At 48.2% G+C, this 24,607-nt stretch overlaps 1 protein-coding gene and 1 long non-coding RNA gene across 7 annotated transcripts in view; one reads left to right on the forward strand and one right to left on the reverse strand.

Annotated features, from left to right (window-relative positions):
• The window catches only part of KRAS (KRAS proto-oncogene, GTPase), a 42,789-nt gene that overhangs the window by 16,400 nt on the left and 1,782 nt on the right, over window positions 1–24,607 (reverse strand). For all 6 annotated transcript variants that reach the window (XM_083402365.1, XM_083402366.1, XM_083402367.1 and 3 more), the window contains 2 exons: window positions 16,862–16,983; window positions 2,868–3,046 (listed from right to left, as the gene is read on the reverse strand). In XM_083402365.1, the coding sequence (XP_083258491.1) occupies window positions 2,868–3,046; window positions 16,862–16,983 (301 nt within the window). The remainder of the gene's footprint in view (window positions 1–2,867; window positions 3,047–16,861; window positions 16,984–24,607) is intronic.
• Window positions 5,528–10,860, forward strand: LOC310659297. Its single transcript, XR_014502731.1, has 3 exons — window positions 5,528–6,075; window positions 9,466–9,583; window positions 10,214–10,860. It is a non-coding gene; the product is annotated as an uncharacterized lncRNA (long non-coding RNA).

Below are 24,607 nucleotides of genomic sequence, written 5' to 3' on the forward strand. Positions count from 1 at the left end.
TCTATCGTCACGTTTACAGGCCGCCCTTCTTGCAAAGCGTCCAAGGCAAGAGCGCATGGCTCTCCCCCCCCCCCCCGGCGCGGGCTCCGCCGAGAGACTGCGACTGACCCAGGGGAGAACTGAGCACCTGGATGGCAACTTGGGGGAGGGGGCGAGTTACACAACCACAGCTGCCTTCTCACGATCGCTCCATGTGGCTTTTCACAGCGCCACACAGATCCTGAAATCAGTGGGTTCTGGAGCCAGGATTAAAAATAACTCCAAAAAAGGCTGCTTTCAAACTGAGCAGTTTTAAAGAGGGCGTTTGCTGCAATCACATGGCAAGTCTTTATGGGCTTTCGTTTGACGCAAATCGCAACAGTCCCATTTCTAGTCAACACCCTCCTAATTAGCATGCATTTAAGGCTGCTGAAGTGGGGGGGGGAGACCAGAGAGCATTTGCTTAGAGCCAATGTACATATTATGCAGAAGAAGGAAGAAATAAATCAAAAGAAACACACACACACTTCCTTACACAGAGCCAGACCTCTGGGTCCATACAGCTCAGTACTGTTTGCACTGACTGGCAGTCTCTCTCCAGGTTTTTCCTGCATGTACAAAGCTAATGCACCAGTATGCATCACTCTGTCGCTGGTGCGCTCCTTTACTACTTGTGGGGAGATCCTTCCTTATGTGGGAGACCCTGCAGAGATTCTGCACTGGAACATTTCAGGCAGAGGGCATCATGCTCTCACACACTCACCTCGTTCTGCGTAATGCGCAAGAAAGGCTTGGAAAGTTGAGGGACTCCGGAGTGTAAAACAAGCAGAACGAACAGACGTCAAACCCACGTTTGTTTGTTTATTTCATTTATATCCCCCACCTCCAACATCTTGGAGGTCCAAGGTCGCAAGGTGGTTAGATTGGTCTCAACTAGGGCCGGGGCCTTTTCAGTACTGGCCCCAATCTGGTGGAACGCTCTGTCACAAGAGACTACGGCCCTGCAGGACTTGACATCTTTCCACAGGGCCTGCAAGACAGAGTTGTTCCGCCAAGCCTTTGGCCAGGGCACAGCCTGACTCCCTCCTTTGGCAATCTTCACAGAACTCTAGCCCAACAGTTGCCATCAATTTGATTTAATTTTATAATGAAATGATTTTAGAATGTTGTATTATTTTATTGTCGTTAGCCGCCCTGAGCCCGGCTTCGGCTGGGGAGGGCGGGATATAAATAAAAATTTATTAATTATTATTATTATTTTCTCCCAAGATGCTCAAGGTGGTGGACATGCTTGCCCCGTCCATCACAAGCTCTCCATTTTATACTCGCTACAACCCTGTGAGGTAGGTGTAATGGTTCTAGGGGTTGCTCGTGCGTAAGCTTGTCCCAACCTCTGGCTGGGTTACCTGAGTGAACCTTTCCTGTCCGGGCAGCCACTCGCCCGTGACTGTCTCAATCACTGGCAGAATCCGTCAGTGGGCGTTTCTTAAACTTCTTCCAGCAAAGAAGCTCTTTGACGCCAAGTCTCCGCCTACTCTCTCTGCGCGGAAGCCTTCTGCGCAAGGAGGGCGTAGGCAGCGGAGGACCCTTCCTCTCCCGGCTGGTCCCCGGCAAGGAATCATGGGACCGCCTCGCCGATTCCCCCATCTGCCCCCCTTCGCCACTGGAGCTACGTTGATTCTCTTCCCCAGAAGACGGGCTGCCTCTCCCACTCCCAGGACGCTCTCTGGGATCCCTTTGGAGCTTGCTCTCTCCCTCGGACACTGATGGCAGTTCCCTGACAGTAGGCTAGGCTGAGAGGCAGCGACTGGCCCAAGGTCACCCACCGAGCTTCAAGGCTGAGGCAGGATTTGAACCCAGGTCTCCCAATCTCCTGGTCCAGCACTCTAGATTTTACTTGCAGGGAGGTTTCAGTTTGTTTGTTTTAAAGTGGGGTGGGGGGGCATTTCTCTCACCTGCAGCCCGAAGCAAGATAATCTGCCCTACCTGCTCAGGGTGATACCTTCTGCAACATGAGCTGGTCCCAGAGGATGTGCGGGCCCCCACAACCCAGGTGAGAGTCCTACATTCAGATCTAGAGCATGGATAGGCAAACTAAGGCCCAGGGGCTGGATCCGGCCCAATCGCCTTCTCAATCCAGCCCGCAGACGGTCTGGGAATCAGCGTGTTTTTACATGAGTAGAATGTGTATTTAAAATGCCTCTCTGGGTTATTTGTGGGGCAAAGAAATTCATTTATTTATTTTTTCAAAATATAGTCCGGCCCCCCACAAGGTCTGAGGGACGGTGGACCGGCCCCCTGCTGAAACAGTTTGCTGACCCCTGGCAAGGAACAATGAAAACACGGTGTTGTGAGCGTCTTACACATTCATTTATTGCAGCAATGTATAGAGGGCTTAACACCGCAGCTGCAAGCAGTGCACAATAAGGCAGGGGGAAGAAACGACAGAGATAAAAACCAGCTCAACCATGAAATGAAAGGGAAAATAACGTAAAATGCTTGCTGGAATTTTGCTTCCATTTTGCTTCTGGGCACAATTCAACCGCTGAAGCCCTAAAAGCAGATTTGACCTAAACCAGGATTACATGCGTAGCATGTGTCCTTATATTTAAAATGCATCTCTGGGTTATTTGTGGGGCCTGCCTGGTGTTTTTACATGAGTAGAATGTGTGCTTTTATTTAAAATGCATTATTTGTGGGGCATAGGAATTCACTCATTATTATTTTTTCAAAATATAGTCCGCCCCAGCCCACAAGGTCTGAGGGACAGTGGACCAGCCCCCTGTTGAAAAAGTTTGCTGACCCCTGGTCTAGGGAAACCTTGCTAGCAGCCATCTGTAAAACCCCACAAAGCGGATGCTGGCAACCGCAACCTGAGCGAAGCTTACCTATAATGATGAATATCTTCGAAAGATTTTGTGTTATTTATAGCAAATACGCATAAAAAGCCTTCGCCCGTCCTCATGTACTGGTCCCTCATCGCACTGTACTCCTCTTGGCCGGCTGTGTCTAGAATGTCCAAGAGGCAGGTCTCGCCATCTATGACTACTTGCTTCCTGTACGAATCCTGAGAGAGGCGGGAAGAAAAGAGGGGAGGCAGAAAACGCTTTTTGATTATTCATGTACACCTAACTTAGGCGGCACCAATACTACAGAGCTGGAAGCATCCTTCGCACCCAAGACATCGAGCCCGGAGGGCAAGCAGAATGAAAAACGAGCAGCGCTTAGTGTGGTTGGGAGTGGTACTGCAGCTGGAATCAGGTGATATGATGAGGCTATAAGGTTTCTCCCCGTCCTGTCCCGCTGCACATTGGCCTGGTTTGCACATCACCATAAGCCAAAATGTGGCTAAAGGCAGAGATGGGAAACCTTTTACAGCCTATATTCCCTTCTGAGCGACCTTCAGGGGTCACACAGCAATGGAGGAGGCACAGACAAAAGCGAGTGGAGCAATAAATTTAAGGAACCGCAGAAAGAGGGGGAAGGATGTCAAGTTTTGAAATGTTAAAATGGCTGCAAAATTATTGAAATGTATAAACCTGAAAATTATAAATTAAATTAAATAGTGAGTAGAGCAATAAAATTGAGTTTTAGCTTTGTACAGTAGGCTGGCTTCTACAGACACTTATATTTTTATGAATACTGCCCTTCCTTCGTAGATCGCAGGGCGGCTCACAGCATAGAATTGCAATACAAAAACAACAAAATGTGTTATAAAAATAAGAACAAAAACAAAACCATCATTATTTATCATTTGTTAAATCTGAATACCACCCTATACTTGCAGGTCTCCTGCAACACATTAAAAAGGGCAATGGATGTCAATCAACCTAAGGCCTGGGTTGAAGAGGAAAGTGTTTGCCTGCCACCTAAAAGACATACAGTGAAGGTGCCAGGTGAGTTTCCCTGGGGAGAGCATTCCACAAACGGGGAGCCAGCACAGAAAAGGCCAGTTCTGATGTTGCCAACCTCTGGACCTCACGTGGAGGAGGCACACAAAGAAGGGCCTCAGAGGTTGATCTCAGGTCCAGGTAGGTTCATATGGGGAGAGGCAGTTCTGCAGGTATTGCACTCATGGGGCGTTTAAGGCTTCATGGGCCAAAACCAGAACTTTGAATTGGGCCCAGAAACTAATTGGCAGCCAGTGCAGTCAGTCCAAGATCGGTGTAATTACGCTCAAACCATCTTGCACTTATGCAAAGCATTCTGCACTTATACACACCCCTCTCTGCGTTTGGTCCAGGCAAGAAAAAGCTGCAGTCAGAATTCAAAGGCAGATTCCAGCTAGGCAAAGGCATTTTTTGAATTTTTGAATTCCGAATTTATTGTTATTCACGTTTTATATTGTATTTTATGCTGTTTTTTTGTTGTTGCATCAATTAAGTGTTTTAAATTTGTTGTTAGCCGCCCTGAGCCCGGTTTTCTGAACCGGGAAGGGCAGGGTATAAATAAAAGTTTATTATTATTATTTATTATTAAAGGAGGGCATGAAAGAGGACTAGTGTGAGATGGGACTATGGAAAGGATGAGTCCCACATTCAGCTCCGGAGCCTCGAGGGACCTGATCCTTGGGCTTGATAGGATCATGCAAACACATGTGGCTTCTCGAGAGGATCTCACAACTGCTTGCTCCTCCCAAGACTTTTCGACTGCCACACTTTGCGGAGATAAGCCAAGGTTTAGCACGCTGTGCAAACTTAGTCACAGCTCATGGCTGGTGAGGAGACAGCTGAACCGCAAGCCCAAGTTCAGACCACACGCCAAGGGCAGCGTGGGAGTGAAAAAAGAGAAGCAAAACAACAGCTAATTCTCCTCCAGGAGCCTGCAAGTCCTGGTAAACCATGGTTTGGTTTACTGGGGCACGCAAACCAGACCAATGCTTTTCTCACAATTGGGGCAGGGGGAATCAGTGCTGCACAAATAGCTAATTTGGCCTCAGTTACGGATCCGTATTTTAAGCGACCCTAACCCCTTGCTAGGGACGCGGGTGGCGCTGTGGGTTAAACCACAGAGCCTAGGACTTGAAGATCAGAAGGTCGGCGGTTCGAATCCCCGCGACGGGGTGAGCTCCCGTTGCTCGGTCCCTGCTCCTGCCCACCTAGCAGTTCGAAAGCACAAAGTGCAAGTAGATAAATAGGTACTGCTCCGGCGGGAAGGTAAACGGCGTTTCCGTGCGCTGCTCTGGTTCGTCAGAAGCGGCTTAGTCATGCTGGCCACGTGACCCGGAAGCTGTACGCCGGCTCCCTTGGCCCATAAAGCGAGATGTGCGCCACAACCCCAGAGTAGGTCACGACTGGACCTAATGGTCAGGGGTCCCTTTACCTTTTAACCCCTTGCTACTTTTAGATATTCCTGATTACGTTTCCCACTATTCCGTTCTGCATTTACCTGTACCTTATCTAACCTCTCCTAGTACTTTTGCAGAGTTGGCCAGCAAACTCACTCTCAGCTATGCCATGTTATTTCTTTTGCGAATCTGTATCTTTAAAAAATAAAAATAAACACGCACACAAAAGTCCTTGTCCCTCTTGGGCAGGACTGCAGCAGCGCTGATCCCATCAGTAGGGCACACAACCTTCCTCCGCACGCTTTAATTTTCCGGGGGGAAATGTGTTTGGACGAAGTAGCGTCCTTACATTCCAGCCACCTCTCTTCCCACGGTTGCAACAAGAGCTTGGGTGAGAAGCAGATTTTATTTTTATTTTATCTTGCTTGCTCCGTGCTGAATGCAATCTTGATTACGTAACCAGAACAGAGGGGCAATTATATAAAAGTTACGGAGCAAAACGGATCAGAGCGGCGGATGCCAAGATCTCAGAGTCCTTTCACCCATGGCACACCTACAAGAATTCCTTGCACATTTCACGGGTATGACGTGACCTGTCTCGTTTTTTTCCAGAGCGTTTCCACTGCAGGCAGAAGGAGCGGAGAAAGGGAAACAGTGCCGGGGCGAGTGCTCCTGGGAGGACATCTCAAGGAAATAAAAACACACAGCAGGCCTCGTTCTGAGCTGAAGGAGCATAAGCACCAAGAAAGAGCATGGCTGGATCAGACCCATCTAGGTTTAGCATTCTGCTTCCAGCAGCTGCAAGGCAGGTACAGTGGTACCTCGGGTTAAGTACTTAATTTGTTCCGAAGGTCCGTTCTTAACCTGAAACTGTTCTTAACCTGAAGCACCACTTTAGCTAATGGGGCCTTGCACTGCCGCCGCGCCGCTGGGGCACAATTTCTGTTCTCATCCTGAAGCAAATTTCTTAACCTGAGGTACTATATCTGGGTTAGTGGAGTCTGTAGCCTGAAGCATATGTAACCTGAAGCGTATGTAACCCGAGGTACCATTGTACAATTAAATAATAAATAATAATAATAATTTATTATTTATACCCCGCCCATCTGGCTGAGTTTCCCCAGACACTCTGGGCAGCTCCCAATCGAGTGTTAAAAACAATACAGCACTAAATATTAAAAACTTCCCTGAACAGGGCTGCCTTCAGATGTCCTTGAAAGATAAGATAGCTGCGTATTTCCTTCACATCTGAAGGGAGGGTGTTCCACAGGGCGGGCGCCACTACCGAGAAGGCCCTCTGTCTGGTTCCCTGTAACCTCATTTCTCGCAATGAGGGAACCGCCAGAAGGCCCTCAGTGCTGGATCTCAGTGTCCGGGCAGAACAATGGGGGTGGAGACACTCCTTCAGGTATACTGGGCTGAGGCCGTTTCGGACCGGTATTATATGGTCCTGGTGACTGCTCCCAGTCACCAATCTAGCTGCCACATTCTGGATTAGTTTCCAAGTCACCTTCAAAGGTATCCCCACCTTTGCAGTACATTGCACATTGCAGTAGTCCAAGATGGAGATAACCATAGCATGGCAATATGTTGCCTTCCAGGTAATTTAGATTACGACTCCTATCAGCCCCAGGCAGAATGGCACTGTGCTCAGTACTCAGAGTAGACCCACTGAAATTAATGGCCCTGAGTAAGTAGCGCCCATTGACATCAGCGGGTCGGAGCAGGACTAGCACGCACTACAGCCTTGCAGATTTCTACATACACCTCTCTCCATCCAGGAAAACCGAAGGCCTTATTTATGAGATTTCTTACCATAAAGGTCCCGGGGCCGATTGCACAATACAAGAAACAACGTCCAAACAACACCGACAGAACGGTTGCAACGATAAAAACAGGTAAAGCCAGTCAGCCAGAGGCGGGCCCTACGAAACAAAATACTTTCGCTGTGGAACACCATGGTAAAGAGGCACATTTTTCCAGCAGATGGCAAATGCCATACAGCGAAAATCAGAGAATCACGGAGCTGGGACCATGAGGAGCATCTAGTCCAACCCTCTGCAATGCAGGAATATGCAGCTGTCCCATATGGGGATCGAACCTGCAACCTTGGCGTTCTCAGCACCATGCTTTAACCAACTGAGCCACCCTAGATGCATCTCTTTAGGGAGGGAGTTGCACAGTTCAGGGGCTGCCACTGAGCCTGTGAAGCCTCCGGAGGGCAGCGGGATGAAGGCTGTGCAGCGCTCCCTCTAGCTATTCTGGCTTTTGGATAGCCCCCGCGAAGCCTCCGTAGGGCAGCGGGACGAAGGCTCCCCACTGCCCTGGGGAGGCTTCACGCGGCTCTTGCAGGAAGTGTGAGGAAGGGACAGAGGGCAGCTTACTCGCGCGCAGCCTCTTCCGGGCAGGGGGAGCCTTCATCCCGCTGCCCGGGAGAGGCTTCAGCGGCTGTCCCAGAAGCCAGAACAGCAAGAGGCTATCCCAGAAGCCAGATTCTTCTTGTTGTTCTGGCTTCTGGGATTCAGAATTTTTCCCCTCTTGTTTCCTTCCCCCCAAACTAGGTGCGTCTTATCATCTGGTGCATCCTATACAGCAAAAAATACGGTATTTTAAATTGTAAAACAGAAAATTTAATAAAAACTATATATACAGGCATACCTCATGTTATGTCCGCTTCATGTTATGTTCTTTCAGGTTAAGTCCCGCAGCAACCCGGAAGTACCGGAAAGGGTTACTTCTGGGTTTCGCCGCTCGTGCATGCGTAGAAGCACAAAATGATGTCACACGCATGTGTAGAAGCAGCGAATCACAACCCACGCATGCACAGACACACCACTGCGGGTTGCGCTCTTTTCATGTTGCGAACGGGCCTCCGGAATGGATCCCGTTCACAACCAGAGGTACCAATATATATAAAAGATGGGTTTTACGTCTCAAGGCAGTGTTTGATTTATTTTAAACGGTAATGCAAGTCCCAAAAAAGCGCAAACATAAATGGGCCCAACTCAGCCCTTCCCAACGTCTCCCCCACCCCTTTGCTTCCTTTAGCCCCGCAAGTCCACCTCAGTTCCAGCCAGAATGGTGGGAAACCCAGCACCTCCCACAGGTCGCCCAGGTGAGGCACCAGGTAAGGGGCCCAGCATCAGCATCACTCCCAGAAGCTGGGGGTGGGTAGGCCACACACTGGTCACACAAACAAAGGAAGTGGCACTCTGCACCCCCACACAGCACTTTCGGTCACACTCTTGCGTGAGCCGTTATCGCTCCTCAATACTCCTCAATACTTGCATAGGATAAATTCCTACTACTCTGTGCCCTCGTTGGGGTTGGTCTGTTTAATAAGAAAGGCGGAACCTGCAGATAACCAAGAAAAAACTTCTGTTGGGTTCACCAGCCGAGGGAGTGAGTCACATCCAGAGGCTTGAGAAAAACGGCGGACTTCTCTTTGGGTCAAGCAAGATAGCCATTTGACCAGCAGAGGGCACTCTGTTAACTTGGGCTGCTGGTTTTCATTTCAGCCAAGGGATTTCAGTGCTAGGATGCAGATTTCACGTCCTGCCGGTTTTGATGCTTCCTGCTATTGTTTCTGTATAGCTGTCATTATAAATATATGTATTTTAAAAAACTACTAGGCCCATGCCACACTCACGTCTTACATGAACGGGTCAGTGGTACCGTATTTTTCGCTCTATAGGACGCACCAAACCATAGGACGCAGCTTGTTTTAGAGGGGGAGAACAAGGAAGAAAAAAATTCTCCCCCTCTCTGCTCAGCGCCCCTTCAGCGAAGCGGCAAGAGAAACGGAGCCCCTTCCATTTCTCCTCCCGCATGGATTAAGGGGTGCTGCGTAGCTCTCCCTTTCTGCTGAAGCCAGGAGAGTCTTGCTCTCCCAGCTCAGCAAAAGGAACCCGAAGCCTGCGGAGCGCAGCAAGAACTCGCGCTGCGCTCCAAAGGCTTCAGGCCGCCATCCCTGAAGCCTCCGGAGCGCGAAGGGAGCGCTCCCTCTGCGCTTCAGAGGCTTCGCGTTGCTATCGCTGATGCCAAGGAGCCTGCATTCACTCCATAGGACGCGCACACATTTCCCCTTCATTTTTGGAGGGGGAAAAGTGCGTCCTATAGAGCGAAAAATACGGTACATAAACAGATATCCGTCTCCAAGAGCTTTCACTTTTTTTCCTTTCTTTTTTTATGCCTGTCAGCTCACTGAAGAAAGAATTCGGAATTCGCTTTTCTTCTATCCTCTCTCACCCTGTTAGGAATCTACACCAAAAGGGAGTTGATTGCATGCGAAAAATCACTGCAGAACATCTTACGCAGGTCAGGAGGCTTTTGTCATATAGTTGGAAGGGATCCCTAGGGTCAAAATATTTTAATACTTTGTTTGAAGCCGCCCAGGGTGGCTGGGGAGACCCAGCCAGATGGGCGGGGTATAAATAATAAATTATTTATTATTATTAATTATTATTATCATTATCATTATCATTATCATTATCATTATCATTATCATCATCATCATCATCATCATCATCATCATCTAGTCCAACCCTCTGCAATGCGCGAATCTTTTGCCCCACGTGGGGCTTGAACCCAATCTTCTGTAAGAAAGCAACTCTCTGACTCATTATCCCTATCAGTGTATCACCAGTAATAATCCTGTTACAGTGGTACCTCAGGTTAAGAACTTAATTCGTTCCGGAGGTCCGTTCTTAACCTGAAACTGTTCTTAACCTGAAGCACCACTTTAGCTAATGGGGCCTCCCGCTGCTGCCGCGCCACCGGAGCACGATTTCTGTTCTCATCCTGAAGCAAAGTTCTTAACCCGAGGTACTATTTTTGGGTTAGGGGAGTCTGTAACCTGAAGCGTATGTAACCTGAAGCGTATGTAACCCGAGGTACCACTGTATTGGGCCTCAGATTGACTTGTAAGTCCTTTAATTTTTCCTCTAGGTGCCCTTTCCGGAAGAGGAAACACCATTCCAGGGATATGTTTTTTTAACCACTTGTGGTTATCTATTTAAGTATGCATATAAGATCACTCAGGAACTGATCTTCAAGAGGGAGTGCAACAAAGCGTTAGACGGGGCCCAGGGTTAAGTGGGTGACTCGGGGGCCAGAAAGAGTCTGCCTCGCACGGTTGTCATGGGGATGAAATGGGACCAATTCCACACAAGTCACCTTGAGCTTCTCAGGTGGGATTATAATGTAAGAACCGGGAAGAAAACTGGCATCATCGCCTTTGTGGGAAAGTCAGGTGTCAATCTGAATTCAAACCTCAGGTCCTTAATCCACTTACTTTGCCGAAGTAACGCAGACCAGCCCTCCCCTAAGCAAGTCTTGAAGGGACAAAGAGGAATGAGGTAGGAGGATGGCTTAAAAGCCATTGACTCATTCAACTATCAAGAGCCCATTGTGTGAAATCTTCTGGCTCAAGGCTGCTTGGAAGGTGATAAAAACCTCCAGTTATCCGATCGCGTTTGTTCCCATCTTTGTCCTTCGTTAATCTCGACGCAAACTTGCTTGCATTTGATTAGGAGGCCTTGTAATACAGGATCAGTGCCCTGATGGGCCTCAGTGGGGGATACACTGTGAAGGCAAGTAGCCGGCTTAAAGAAATCATAGTATTGGTGCTGACCTTTAAAGCCCTAAACGACCTGAAGGAGCGTCTCCATCCCTGCTGTTCAGCCCAGACACTGAGGTCCAGCTCTGGGGGCCTCCTGGCAGTTCCCTCACAGCAAGATGTGAAGCTACAGGGAACCGGGCAAAGGGCCTTCTCAGTAGTGGCACCCTCCCTGTGGAACGAACGCCCTTCCATCAGATGTCCAACAGATAAACATGGCTTGTAGGAGACATCTGTAGGCAGCCCTGTATAGGGAACTCTCTAATGTTTGATGTTTTATTATGCTTTTATGTTTGTTGGAAGCCACCCAGAGTGGCTGGGGCAACTCAGTGAGATGGGAAGGTACAAATAATAAAATTATTATTATTATATTACTGGGCTAGGTAGCCCAATGGCCCAAAGGCAACTTTCTGCGTTCGTCCATTTGGCTACTGTGGGATAGCAGGCGGCTCGTCTGGCCTAGCAACACAGGTCCAGTATACCTGAAGGAGCGTCTCCACCACCATCGTTCTGCCCGGACACTGAGGTCCAGCGCCGAGGGCCTTCTGGTGGTTCCCTCGCTGCAAGAAGCCAAGTTACAGGGAACCAGGCAGAGGGCCTTCTGGGTAGTGGCACCCGCCCTGTGGAACGCCCTCCCACCAGATGTCAAAGAGAAAAACTATTACCAGACTTTTAGAAGACATCTGAAGGCAGCCCTCTTTAGGGAAGCTTTTAATGTTTAACAGACTACTGTATTTTAATACAGTGGTGCCTCGCAAGACGAAAAGAATCCGTTCCGCGAGTCTTTTCGTCTTGCGGTTTTTTCGTCTTGCGAAGCAAGCCCATTAGCGGATTAGCGCTATTAGCAGTTTAAGGGCTATTAACGGCTTTTTAAGGCTTAAGGGATTAGCGGATTAGCTGCTAAAAGGCTATTAGCAGCTTAGCGTTTCAGAAAAAGGGGTTGGGGAGCGGGGAAAAAACTCAAAAATCGCAAGACATTTTCGTCTTGCGAAGCAAGCCCATAGGGAAATTCATCTTGCAGGTTTTCCGTCTTGCGAGGCATTCGTCTTGCGGGGCACCACTGTACTTTGTTGGAAGCTGCCCAGAGTGACTGGGGAAACCCAGCCAGATGGGTGGGGTATGAACAATAAATCATCATCATCATCATCATCACCATCATTATTAACCTCTGTGTTCACTATCTAGATGCTTATAAAGCAGTGTTAGATTTCTATACAAGGAGCAAAATGGCTTGCCTGCTCAGTCTTCACCTGCCAAGAAGGTCAGCTCTTCAGCTCATCTGCCAGCTCTGCAAACACTCGTTGCAAAATGGTCTACAACAAGCAGACCAAATACCATTATTTCTACTAGTTATTTCTACCATTTCATCCTCCTGCGTTTTTAGGACAAGCCTAGAAGAGACTGTCCTGCCAAGGGCCGTCAAGCAAGTTTTGATCAGCAGCAGGACTTGAACTCGGGACTTCCTGGTTCATCGCTCGATCCCTTGGTTACCACATTACAATGCCATAGCCTTTCCCAGATGGGTGCCCTGCATATCTTTTGGGCAGTGCTGGCAGGAGCTGATGGGAATTGTAGCCCAAAAGATCTGGAAGGACTTTGGAACCCAAAAACTTATCCGACTTCCCTGGACAGTTTGAAGGCTACAGGAGGACCAGAAAGCAGCAGCACTTCACAGATAAGGACAGATGACCTTGCAAAACCCCAGCGCTCATAACCAAGGATCACCTCTTTTACATCTTTACTTGAAGGTTCTTGCTATATTCACTTATTCTTCCACCGTCTGCCCTCTGCTAATTTAAAAGCACAGACAATGCCTCTTCTTTCAGTTAATAACATGTTAAAATACATAATCGCCTGACAATGTATTTTCACAATTCAAAAGATACCTCTCATGCCGTCTTCAGACATGCTATTAAAGTTGTGGTTTTTTTTGTTCTGCCAGACTTTTTTTTAAAGAAACAATTAAGTCTTATTTGCCTCTCTGCCAGCTGCTGTTTTGAAATTCTTTCATGCCAAGTCTTTTGAATTTGTTTTTATTGCCTGCGTTGTAGGATGCCTTGGAAATAATCTTATTCTGAAAGGAGGCTGGATGTGAATTAAACAAAGGCGAACAACTCTGCCAGTAGCGTGGCTGCAAGAGGCAAAATGACAGGGCATTGTTAGCATTGGCCCCTGGGGTCCCTTCCAACTCTACAGTTCTCTGATTATATGAGGTTCTCGCCCTACAGTGCCTTAATACTCCTGTGCAAAACAGGCAAGATGCCTCCATTCCCTGCTCAAAGATTGAACTACTGACATTGCTAGCAACTCCCATTAACTAGGTTGTGGGTTTTTAAAATTTCATTTAAGTTTTTAGGCTTTGGGGGGATTTTTAAAGCATTTTTTTTAAAAAAAAAAATCACCCTACTTGCCGTATGTTTGGTGTAATGGTTCTAGGGGTTGCTCGTGCGTAAGTTGCCTTTACTCCTGGCTAGGTTAGATGGTTGAACCCTTTCTGTCAGGACAGCCTCAAGTTCCGTGGCTGCCTCAGTCGCTGGCAGAATCCGTCAGTGGGCGTTTCTTAAACCACTTCCAGCATAGAAGCTGTTTGACGCCCAGTCTCCTCCCCCGTTGCCTGTGCGAAAGTTTTCTGCGCAAGGTGGGGGTGGGCAAAGGAGTACTCGTACCCTCTCCGCTGGTCTCCTGCAAAGAGTCCTGGAGCCACCTCTCCGATTCCTCTATCTCCTCCCCTTTCCCACTGGTGTTACGCTGATTACCTTCCCCAGCAGATGGGCTATCCCTCCTTCTACTAGGACCCTCTCCACCATCGTCTGGGAGCCTCCTCTCCGCCTCCCACTCCGATGGCAGTTCCCTGACATCCGGGTTTTCCCAGACCTTTTGCCAATTCAGGGGGAAAAACAACAACAACACCCGGACGCCATTTTGAAGCCCAATGCCCAGATACATCGGAGGAAGCCCAGACGTATGGCAGCCCTGCATTAAGAAAACTTTGGGCAAGGCCAGAGATGCAACGGCAGAACATCTGCTTTGCATGCAGAAGGAGTCCCCAGTTTCAGTTCTACGCATCTCCAGGTGGCGATGAGAATGTCCCTTGCCCAACGCCCCATCCCCTGACTTACGGGATTCCTGCCGATTCCCACATGCGCCCCTTTTTCTGGGGTTTCAGCAGGTGTTGATAACACATTTTCAACCCTGTTAATGGGGCCTTAAGAATTGGAGGTCAAGATCACCCCTTGCTGGATCAGAACTAAGGTCTACCTAGTCCAGCATGCTCTCATCGATCTTGGCCGGCCAGGAGCTTCCAAGAAGGTCACAAGCAGGGTGCGAGACCTCAGCCAACCACCCTCTTACTTTGCCGAAGGGCATCTATGCATATAAATTAGCAGGCGCAAATCTGCGACACAGATCAGTGGCCGGGTGTTCCCCTGGTGTAGCAATTACGTAAACAGGCCACATTTCATGGCATGGCAGCACCTAGCCACAATAGTGCTATATCTTCTAAATCCATAGTCTTCAACCGTTTCAAACCTGGGACCCACCTCTAACTCAATCCTGCATTTGGAGATGCCTTTCTTAACGTTTTTTAACCATATTTGCCTATGGCGGTAGTGCTGCTGTTGCAACCCACCACAGGCCAGGCCATTTCAATTACAGTGGTGCCTCGCAAGACGAAATTACCGTATTTTTTGCTCTATAAGACTCACTTTTTCCCTCCTAAAAAGTAAGGGGAAATGTGTGTGCGTCTTATGGAGCGAATGCAGGCTGCACAGCTATCACAGAAACCCGAACAGCAAGAGGGATCGCTGCTTTCACTGCGCAGCGATCCCTCTTGCTGTTCTGGCTTCTGAGATTCAGAGTATTTTTTTTTCTCATTTTCCTCCTCCAAAAACTAGGTGCGTCTTGTGGTCTGGTGCGTCTTATAGAGCGAAAAATACGGTAATTCCTTCTGCGAGTTTTTTCGTCTTGTGAATTTTTCGTCTTGCGAAGCACGGTTTCCCATAGGAAATGCATTGACGGTTTCCCATAGGAATGCATTGACGGTTTTAAGAAAAAGGCGCAAGACATTTTCGTCTTGCGAAGCAAGCCCATAGGGAAATTCGTCTTGCGAAGCAACTCAAAAAACGAAAAACTCTTTTGTCTTGCGAGTTTTTCGTCTTGCGAGGCATTCGTCTTGCGAAATACCACTGTACAGTATATACTCGAGTATAAGCCGATCCAAATATAAGCCGAGGCACCTAATTTTAGCACAAAGAACTGGGAAAACTTATTGAATGGAGTATAAGCCGGTTCACCACACCACAAACCAGGTGGTGGCGGCAGCGGCGGAGGAAGGAGCAGCCCGAAAGGGCTCCTTTTGGGCCACTTGTCCCTCCACCGCTACCTCTGCCACTCACAAGAGCAGGCATAGGAGCCACGGTTGGGAGAGGAACAGCGCAGCGCCTCTCCCAACCGCGGCTCCTGTGCCTGCCCTTGCGAGAGGCGGCCAGCAGCAGGACCACCGGCAAGAAAGGGCTCCTTTTGGGCCGCTCATCCCGCTGCCTCACTCGAGTATAAGCCGAGGGGGGCTTTTTTCAGCATAAAAAATGTGCTGAAAACATCGGCTTATACTCGAGTATATACAGTTTGTTATTTGTTTATTAAATTTGTCAGTCGTTTTATGTCGCCCGGGGCAGCCCAATGCAACTTACAAACCAACCAACAAGCAATACTCATAGAATTATAGAGTTGGAAGGGACCCCAAATGAAATCTGGTCCAACCCCTCTCAATGCAGGAATCCTGCACACAGCCGTCTCTGGGGGTGGGGCTCAAACCGCCAACCTTCTGGTTAACAACCAGACGCGCTGACCCATTGCACCACACTAGAACCCCACATCTCCTGCCCACCTAGCAGTTCGAAAGCACGTCAAAGTGTGAGTAGATAAATAGGTACAGCTCCGGCGGGAAGGTAAACAGCGTTTCCGTGCGCTGCTCTGGTTCGCCAGAAGTGGCTTAGTCATGCAGGAAGCTGTACGCCGGCTCCCTCGGCCAATAAAGTGAGATGAGCGCCGCAACCCCAGAGTCGGCCACGACTGGACCTAATGGTCAGGAATCCCTTTACCTTTACCTTAGACCCCACATGCCCCAGTACTGGGTCCCCACCCACCTGCTGAAGACCAGTGCTCTACATCAGGCATGCATTCCAGATCCAGGAACACACTTTTAACATGCATTTGGGGACCCGTCCCTTACTCTTCCACCCTATATTTGCTGGGAGCACTCCCATTGCTCACGGAAGCTGTTTTGGGAAATTCCACAACTCAAGGAAGAAGGCTGCTGGGTTAAACCGTTTTTGTCCCCTGCAAGTCAGCCAGTGAGAAAATCCACCTCCTCCAGTGGCTTTTGCCAGATGACTCCCACAGTCCATGGGTGGTTAGGGAACTAAGTTATACCAAGAGCAGAGTCATTGAAATGAAAGTCTGTAAATAGCATGAACACAGCACAGCTCCATGCCTAGAGGAACATCAACAATCCAACTTTGACAGAGAGTCGTGAAGAATTAATAGACGATTAAAGGTTAAAAAAGGGGTTAATCCTTTACAGTGGTACCTCGCAAGACGAAAGCCTCGCAAGACGAAAGAGTTTTTTGTTTTTTTGAGTTGCTTCGCAAGACGAATTTCCCTATGGGCTTGCTTCGCAAGACGAAAACGTCTTGCGCCTTTTTCTTAAAACCGCCAATGCATTCCTATGGGAAACCATCAATGCATTTCCTATGGGAAACCGTGCTTCGCAAGACGAAAAATTCACAAGACGAAAAAGCTCGCAGAACGAATTAATTTCATCTTGCGAGGCACCACTGTATCTCTGTTATCGTTATGAACATATGCAAAACCCAAGAGCTAAATGCATCCTAGGAGAGCCCAGTCAAGATGGAAAAGGAGAAAACAAGATTCCGGCATTGCCTTGCGGTCTCTTATTCACTTATTAGGAAATCATTTACCTCTATTGTAGGGTCGTATTCATCTACGAAATGGTTCTGAATCAGCTGTATCGTCAGCGCACTCTTGCCCACGCCACCAGCTCCAACAACAACCAGCTTGTATTCCGTCATCTTCTGCAGGCCTGTTGAAGATGAAGCAGAAATATCAGCTTTATTCAATGGAACACTGGAGGCCCTTTGGCTACAGGTAACTCTTCTCGTTGCCTTTATTCGCAGGTCCAAAGACACAGAAACCACAAGGAAAGGACGCTGCCATCAAAGAAGCAAAGCTTTGCATGGCTTCGTTTTCCAAATCCAACGTCGGAAATGGCAATATTCCAGAAACCAGGAGGGCGTCTCGGTGTACCAAGACACTCTCCAACCAACCTTGCATTTAACCACCCTAGAACAAAATAACTTCAAAAGGAAACACCAGGGGGCAGAACTGCAATTCATCAGGCAGTTATGAATTATGGGTCTTGAATCGAGATTGTGGATTTTTGATTGCACTCTTTACACCGCCAATGCTGGGATGTTTCTTTCGTCACCTTGTTTAATCGGCCATTGCAATTATTTTGCTTTTAGGGTTGTACAGTAGGGATGGGCAACATCTGGTTTTCAACATCACAATATATCACCAGCTAAACATTGTGATATACTGATATATCACCAAGTCTGAAATAAGGCATTGGCCAGCTTCACGGTTTTTCCTGCATCGTGATTTTTGCAAAGCACACAAACACACACACCATGATTCACGATATATTGCCAGGTCAAAAATTATGAAACTGATATTACAATATGGACCTGAAACCGGTTTTGGACGATTTATCAACATATCGTCCAGCCGTAATGTACAGCTAAGCTGGTCTCTGACTGGACTTTTTGCATTTCAGTTATTTCTGATACCCTCATACACACCATGCTGCTCCCAGTCTCATGTATCTGAACGTAAGAGTGGTTCACCTAGTGGGGTGAAGCCACAGCAATGGCCTCCTTCACCTGCCAGAAGGGTCGAAGCGGCAGCAAGGTCCGGGTTGCGCCAGCACACCATGAAAACGTGTCTGGCACTCACACCAATGCAGCTGCAAAGGCCTGACTCTGCCGCTCCCTCAGTCCTGCCAAACCCTCCTTCCTTGGAGGTTTTTAAGCAGAAGTTGGGTGGCCATCTGTCAGGGATGCTTTTGTTGAGATTCCTGCATTGCAGGGGGTTGGACTAGATGACCCTTGGGGTCCCTTCCAACTCTACAATTCTATTATTCTATGTCATCAGGCGCCAGAAGCAGAGGCATTTATTGTACAGTAAGCCTGCAGCTCACGCAGAGGCTGTGTTCCAGGGATCAAACCTTGAGCCAAAATTGCTTATTATCAAAACACATTGGGATCAATGGCAGGTGGGGTTGCCAAAGTCAATTTTCCTGGATCCCTGCCCAGTTTTCCAATACCCTTTTTTAAAAAAAAAATGCTATGCGCGTAAAGCTGAATGTACACAAGTTAAATGTTCATAAGTTGTGGGCTTGCCATATTGAGAGCATTGGCCAGAAGCACAGCCCCTGGCAAAATGCCTCAAAAGTGACAGAAATTAACTAAAGGCAGCTCCACCATGGCCCATGTGAGTAAGAGGGATCTGAACCATGGTTTCCTGATTCCAAGGCCAGTGTACTCACTGAATCAGGTTCAGGAATCACTTTAGAGCTATTTACATACCTAATAATGCTGTGAGGAGGAAGTAAAGAACCTTTTAATGAGGGTGAAAGAGGAGAGCGCAAAATATGGTTTGAAGCTCAACATCAAAAAAACAAAAATCATGGCTACTGGGCCCATCACCTCCTGGCAAATAGAAGGGGAAGAAGTGGAGGCAGTGAAAGATTTTACTTTCTTGGGCTCCATGATCACTGCTGATGGTGACAGCAGTCACAAAATTAAAAGACGCCTGCTTCTTGGGAGAAAAGCAATGACAAACCTAGACAGCATCTTAAAAAGCAGAGACATCACCTTGCCAACAAAGGTCCGTATAGTTAAAGCTATGATTTTCCCAGTAGTGATGTATGGAAGTGAGAGCTGGACCATAAAGGCAGCTGATCGCCGAAGAATTGATGCTTTTGAATTATGGTGCTGGAGGAAGCTCTTGAGAGTCCCATGGACTGCAAGAAGATCAAACCGATCCATTCTTAAGGAAATCAGCCCTGAGTGCTCACTAGAAGGACAGAACCTGAAGATGAGACTCCAATACTTTGGCCACCTCATGAGATGAGAAGACTCCCTGGAAAAGACCCAGATGTTGGGAAAGATTGAGCTCACAAGGAGAAGGGGATGTCTGAGGACGAGATGGTTGGATAGTGTTCTCGAAGCTACCAGCATGAGTTTGACCAAACTGCGGGAGGCAGTAGAAGACAGGAGTGCCTGGCGTGCTCTGGTCCATGGGGTCACGAAGAGTCGGACACGACTAAACGACTAAAGAACAACAAAATAATGCTGTATATCACTTTACACTCGAAAAGATTCCACAGCAATTTATATTAAATCAGACCACCACCACCACCACAATTAAAACATAATTTTCAAAAATTATCACTGACACACACACACAAACTGCTATCAAGTTACTTGGCTTTTTTATCATGAACACTTGAATGTTGAATGTCTTATCTGTAAAAAAAATGCATTTACTCTGATGGCACCGGCAAAACCTATTTTTAAATTTACGACTTCAAACAATATTATTGTAGGGCTGCTGTTGGCTGTCATGTTCTCTCCTATTAAAGTCCATTTTTATCTAGTTAGGTAATTTATGAGCCAATATATACCAAAGAGGGACTTTTCTTGTACTTTGAACTTGAGAAACACATCATTATCATGATGCAGCGCCTGCTGAAATTAAATGAAACTCACAAGTTCCATATTACTTGGTTTAGGTGCTAATCTAACAGAGAAAAACATCCTATTTTCTTTCTTCATCAGACCGATAAAACTTACTCAGCAAAGAGCTTTTAATAAATTCATAACAGATTACGTGACGTAGATTAGGTGGAAACACATTGCGGCTGCCGCTTCCCCAAAGCCAATACAGGATAAACTGGGATTAGAGTCGATGTTTCTCACTTCCAAACTTGAAGATACCAGCCAAGTGCTTTTCAGTTTTTCAGCCTTCAAGGAACCGTTTCTGCTTTGACTTGCCTGCCAGATAAAACTCTTGATGGAACCTCTGCAAGTTGCAGAGAATTCTGGCACATGTTGCAAGGTGTGCAGCCAGCTCACCTGTGCACTAAGCAGACCTGCTGAGCCTCAGCTTGAGCTCTGTGCATGGACAACATGGCCCCAATACAACCCTATATTCCTTTGAATATGTACAAAGAAAGTAAGTTGTTGTTGCTGTTGTTGTTTAGTCGTTTAGTCGTGTCCGACTCTTCGTGACCCCATGGACCAGAGCATGCCAGGCACTCCTGTCTTCCACTGCCTCCCGCAGTTTAGTCAAACTCATGCTGGTAGCTTCGAGAACACTGTCCAACCATCTCATCCTCTGTCGTCCCCTTCTCCTTGTGACCTCCATCTTTCCCAACATCAGGGTCTTTTCCAGGGAGTCTTCTCACCTCATGAGGTGGCCAAAGTACTGGAGCCTCAGCTTCAGGATCTGTCCTTCCAGTGAGCACTCAGGGCTGATTTCCTTCAGAATGGAGAGGTTTGATCTTCTTGCAGTCCATGGGACTCTCAAGAGTCTCCTCCAGCACCATAATTCAAAAGCATCAATTCTTTGGTGATCAGCCTTCTTTATGGTCCAGCTCTCACTTCCATACATCACTACTGGGAAAACCATAGCTTTTACTATACGGACCTTTGTTGGCAAGGTAATGTATCTACTTTTTAAGATGCTGTCTAGGTTTGAAAATAGATACCAGCAGGCAAAGCATTTTTCAGGGGTCGTTGCCCATCATAACTGATCTCTTCGTGACAGTCCCACATTCATCTGCATCCACATAAAAATCCACATCCAAAAACATTTCAATATGTGTGATTACGGCTGACTATTGGGCATGCCAGCTGAGGCGGACGAGAGTTGTGGTCCAAAACGTCAGGAAGACACCGTAAGAATTGGAAGAAAATGTTAGTAGTGCTGGAAAGCACCTTTATGATGCCTGGAACAACAGAACAAGAGTAGCTTAATACGACACTCTCCAGTTCTTTTTGGCTAAAGTTGTGCTAAAGTTCATCTTGGCTAAAGTCGCCAGGGATGATGGGAGCTGGAATCCAATGGGCATCTAAGAGGGTCATAAGTTCCCTCCATCCCTGCAACTCTAGAATGTGTTGGCTGAGGTTCCTGCATTGCAAGGGGTTGGGATAGATGACCGTCAGGGTCCCTTCCAACTCTACATTTCTATGATTCTATGGGTTCCACGTGCCACAAAGGTTCCACAACCACATCCAGCAGTCTTTGGAAGGTACAAGGACTGGAGCTGCCACAACAAACACATCCAAACCTGGTTCACACTATGCCTATGCAATGAGACAGTGTCTTTTCTTGCGCAAGCCAGACTCTAAAAATACCGCAGGTGAGCTTTAGAGCTACGCAGACATTTTTCACCAGGCTGAGCTGCTTGGAGAAAGAACAAACAAAGCCTTTGCCGGATTATACTTTATCCTAGCCAAGCTTGCCACATTTAAGAAATAGGAAATAATAGTTACAGAATGTTAATAAATATTACAGAAGCCATCTACGGACAGGGTGGTGGGAAGCTTTAACCTCTCAGGAATTCCCCCACTGGCAATATGGCCATTTCTGCATATCCAGCACTCAGGACCTCTCCAATTTGAACCACAGGGACTCCGCAAAAACCTTTACCGCCCTGGTTACAGCAAGTGGCAGGCAGGCCACTCACCACAAGAACAGGGAAATGGCACATCCACAAGGTCTTCAGTACTGCTTGGCATCTAGATTTGCCCAATATAGTGGTACCTTGGTTCTCAAACTTAAACTGTTCCAGAAGTCCGTTCCAAAACCAAAGCATTCCAAAACCAAGGTGTGCTTTCCCATAGAAAGTAATGCAAAATGGATTAATCCGTTCCAGAATTTTAAAAACAACCTCTAAAACAACAACGTAACATGAATTTTACTATCTAACGAGACCATTGATCCATAAAATTGAAGTAATAAACAATGTACTGCAGTCACACAGTCAATCAGTAGTTGAACTGGGTTCCACACAGTCACAAAAACAAAATGAAAAAGAGCCACAAAAACACAAAATAAAGAGCAAAAACAGACAGACCTCAGCGTAACACTCAAATCGGAAGCATAACACTCAAAAAGTTCGCAAACCGGAACACTTACTTCCGGGTTTGCAGTGTTTGGGTTCCAAGTTGTTTGAGTACCAAGGCGTTTGAGAACCAAGGTACCACTGAATAGAAAACAAAAGTTTCGTTTGGTTTAAAGTTTAAACTCCTCATCCCCAATATTTGCTCATATTCATCTCTCAGTGGTTTTGCAGGTAGATCTCAGGATGAATGCCAGGCATCTCCAGGTAGGGGCTAAGAGAGACCCTGCCTGATGTGCTGGGGAACGGCTGCCAGTCAGTGCAGAGGACACTCAGCCAGATAGGCATGTAGTATAAGGCAACTCCGCCCACTTTTGCCTCTGGTACCACCCACAATGGAATCATAGAGTTGGAAGGGACACTGGGGGTCATCTGGTCCAACCCCCTGCAATGCAGGAACCTTTTGCCCAAGGTGGGGCTCAAATAACAGTAACAACAACAACAACAACTTTATTATTTATACCAGAGCCTAGGACTTACGGCAACAACAACTTTATTATTTATATCCCGCTCATCAACAACAACTTTCTTATTTATATCCCGCTCATCAACAACTTTCTTATTTATACCCCGCTCATCATCAACAACAACTTTATTATTTATACCCCACTCATCAACAACAACTTTATTATTTATATCCCGCTCATCAACAACAACTTTATTATTTATACCCGGCTCATCATCAACAACTTTATTATTTATACCCCACTCATCAACAACAACTTTATTATTTATATCCCGCTCATCAACAACTTTATTATTTATACCCCACTCATCAACAACAACTTTATTATTTATACCCCGCTTATCTGGCTGGGTTTCTGCAGCCATTCGAACCCACAGCCCTGAGATTAAGAGTCTCATGCCTTAAGCTCAAAAAGACCCCCTATCCCTGGGGTATAAGGAGGATCTCTCTCCTTTCCCGATGCACTTAAGAGACTACATAAAATCTCATTGGATGTACATAGCAAGCATGAAGGTTCCCACAGATTAGAGCAGGCAGAAGCACAAAAGGAATATTTGCAAAATACTGCCCCCCAAGGGGGGGAAATGGAAGGCAGGTTTTCCAGGAAGGGGGACCCCACGCAGGAGAGGAACAATGTCGGGGAGGAATGAGGAGGAAGTGGGGCGCATCCAGGATGGAAGGGGCAGGAAGGTCCCCTTCCTTACTTCCTTTCAAGGGGTGGTGGGGAAGGAAGGCAGACCCCCCCCACCACCACCACCACCAAAAACACACCCAAAAAGTATCCCCGCCGCCCTGTATGGGAGCCGGAATGAATCTCAGGAAAGTTGAACCACTTTGCAGTGGGGAGGAGGAGGAAGGAGGAGGAGAGAAGGAAAAGATGTCTAACTTTTTGAATGTTTCCATTTTTGCCATTTTGAAACAAGGAAGAGTCACCATCGCGCGCGTGTGTTTTCCTCCCCCCCCCCCCAATTCTCATTCATTTTCTCCCCCCGCGTTTATTTCCTTCGAAGACGGACGAGGGCAGCATGCCACTAGGTCCGGGGGCAGAAGAAGCGGCTGACTTCGGGGGCTTCTTCGCACGGGGAGCCCACCAAGCCCCGACGCCGGGAGAGGGCGCGGCTGCTTCTCAAGGGGCGGCTACGAAGTCCCGGGGCAGAGGCGTATGGGGTGGGGGGGCTTCTTCATACCACTAGGTCCCGGGGCAGAGCCAGCTGGGCGGGAGGCGGCTAAACCCCCGAATCAGTGCCAGTAGACCTAGGGGGTGGGGAGCTCATCCCGGGATGCCACTAGGTCCCGGGGCAGGGAAAGGCGAGGCTTCTGAAGGCGCGGCTGCCACTAAGTCCCGGGGCAGAGGCGGCGGGCTTCCACTAAGTCCCGGGGCAGGGGCAGCCCACTAAGTCCCGGGACAGGGGTAGGCAGGGACTCCCCACTAAGTCCCGGGGCAGAGGCGGCGGGCTTCCACTAAGTCCCGGGGCAGGGGCAGGCAGGGGCTGCCCACTAAGTCCCGGGGCAGAGGCAGGCAGGGACTCCCCACTAAGTCCCGGGGCAGGGGCAGGCAGGGGCTGCCCACTAAGTCCCGGGGCAGAGCCAGCTGGGCGGGAGGCGGCTAAACCCCCGAATCAGTGCCAGTAGACCGGGGGGGGGGCTCATCGAGGGATGCCACTAGGTCCCGGGGCAGGCAAAGGCGAGAGGCTTCTGAAGGCGCGGCTGCCACTAAGTCCCGGGGCAGAGGCAGGCAGGGACTCCCCACTAAGTCCCGGGGCAGGGGCAGGCAGGGGCTGCCCACTAAGTCCCGGGGCAGAGGCGGCTGCAGGGGGAGGGCTCCCCACTAGGTCCCGGGGCAGAGCCAGCTGGGCGGGAGGCGGCTAAACCCCCGAATCAGTGCCAGTAGACCGGGGGGGGGGCTCATCGAGGGATGCCACTAGGTCCCGGGGCAGGGAAAGGCGAGAGGCTTCTGAAGGCGCGGCTGCCACTAAGTCCCGGGGCAGAGGC

This window comes from Podarcis tiliguerta (genome assembly GCF_965153285.1).
Source record: "Podarcis tiliguerta genome assembly, chromosome: 10".
NCBI lineage: Eukaryota > Metazoa > Chordata > Lepidosauria > Squamata > Lacertidae > Podarcis > Podarcis tiliguerta.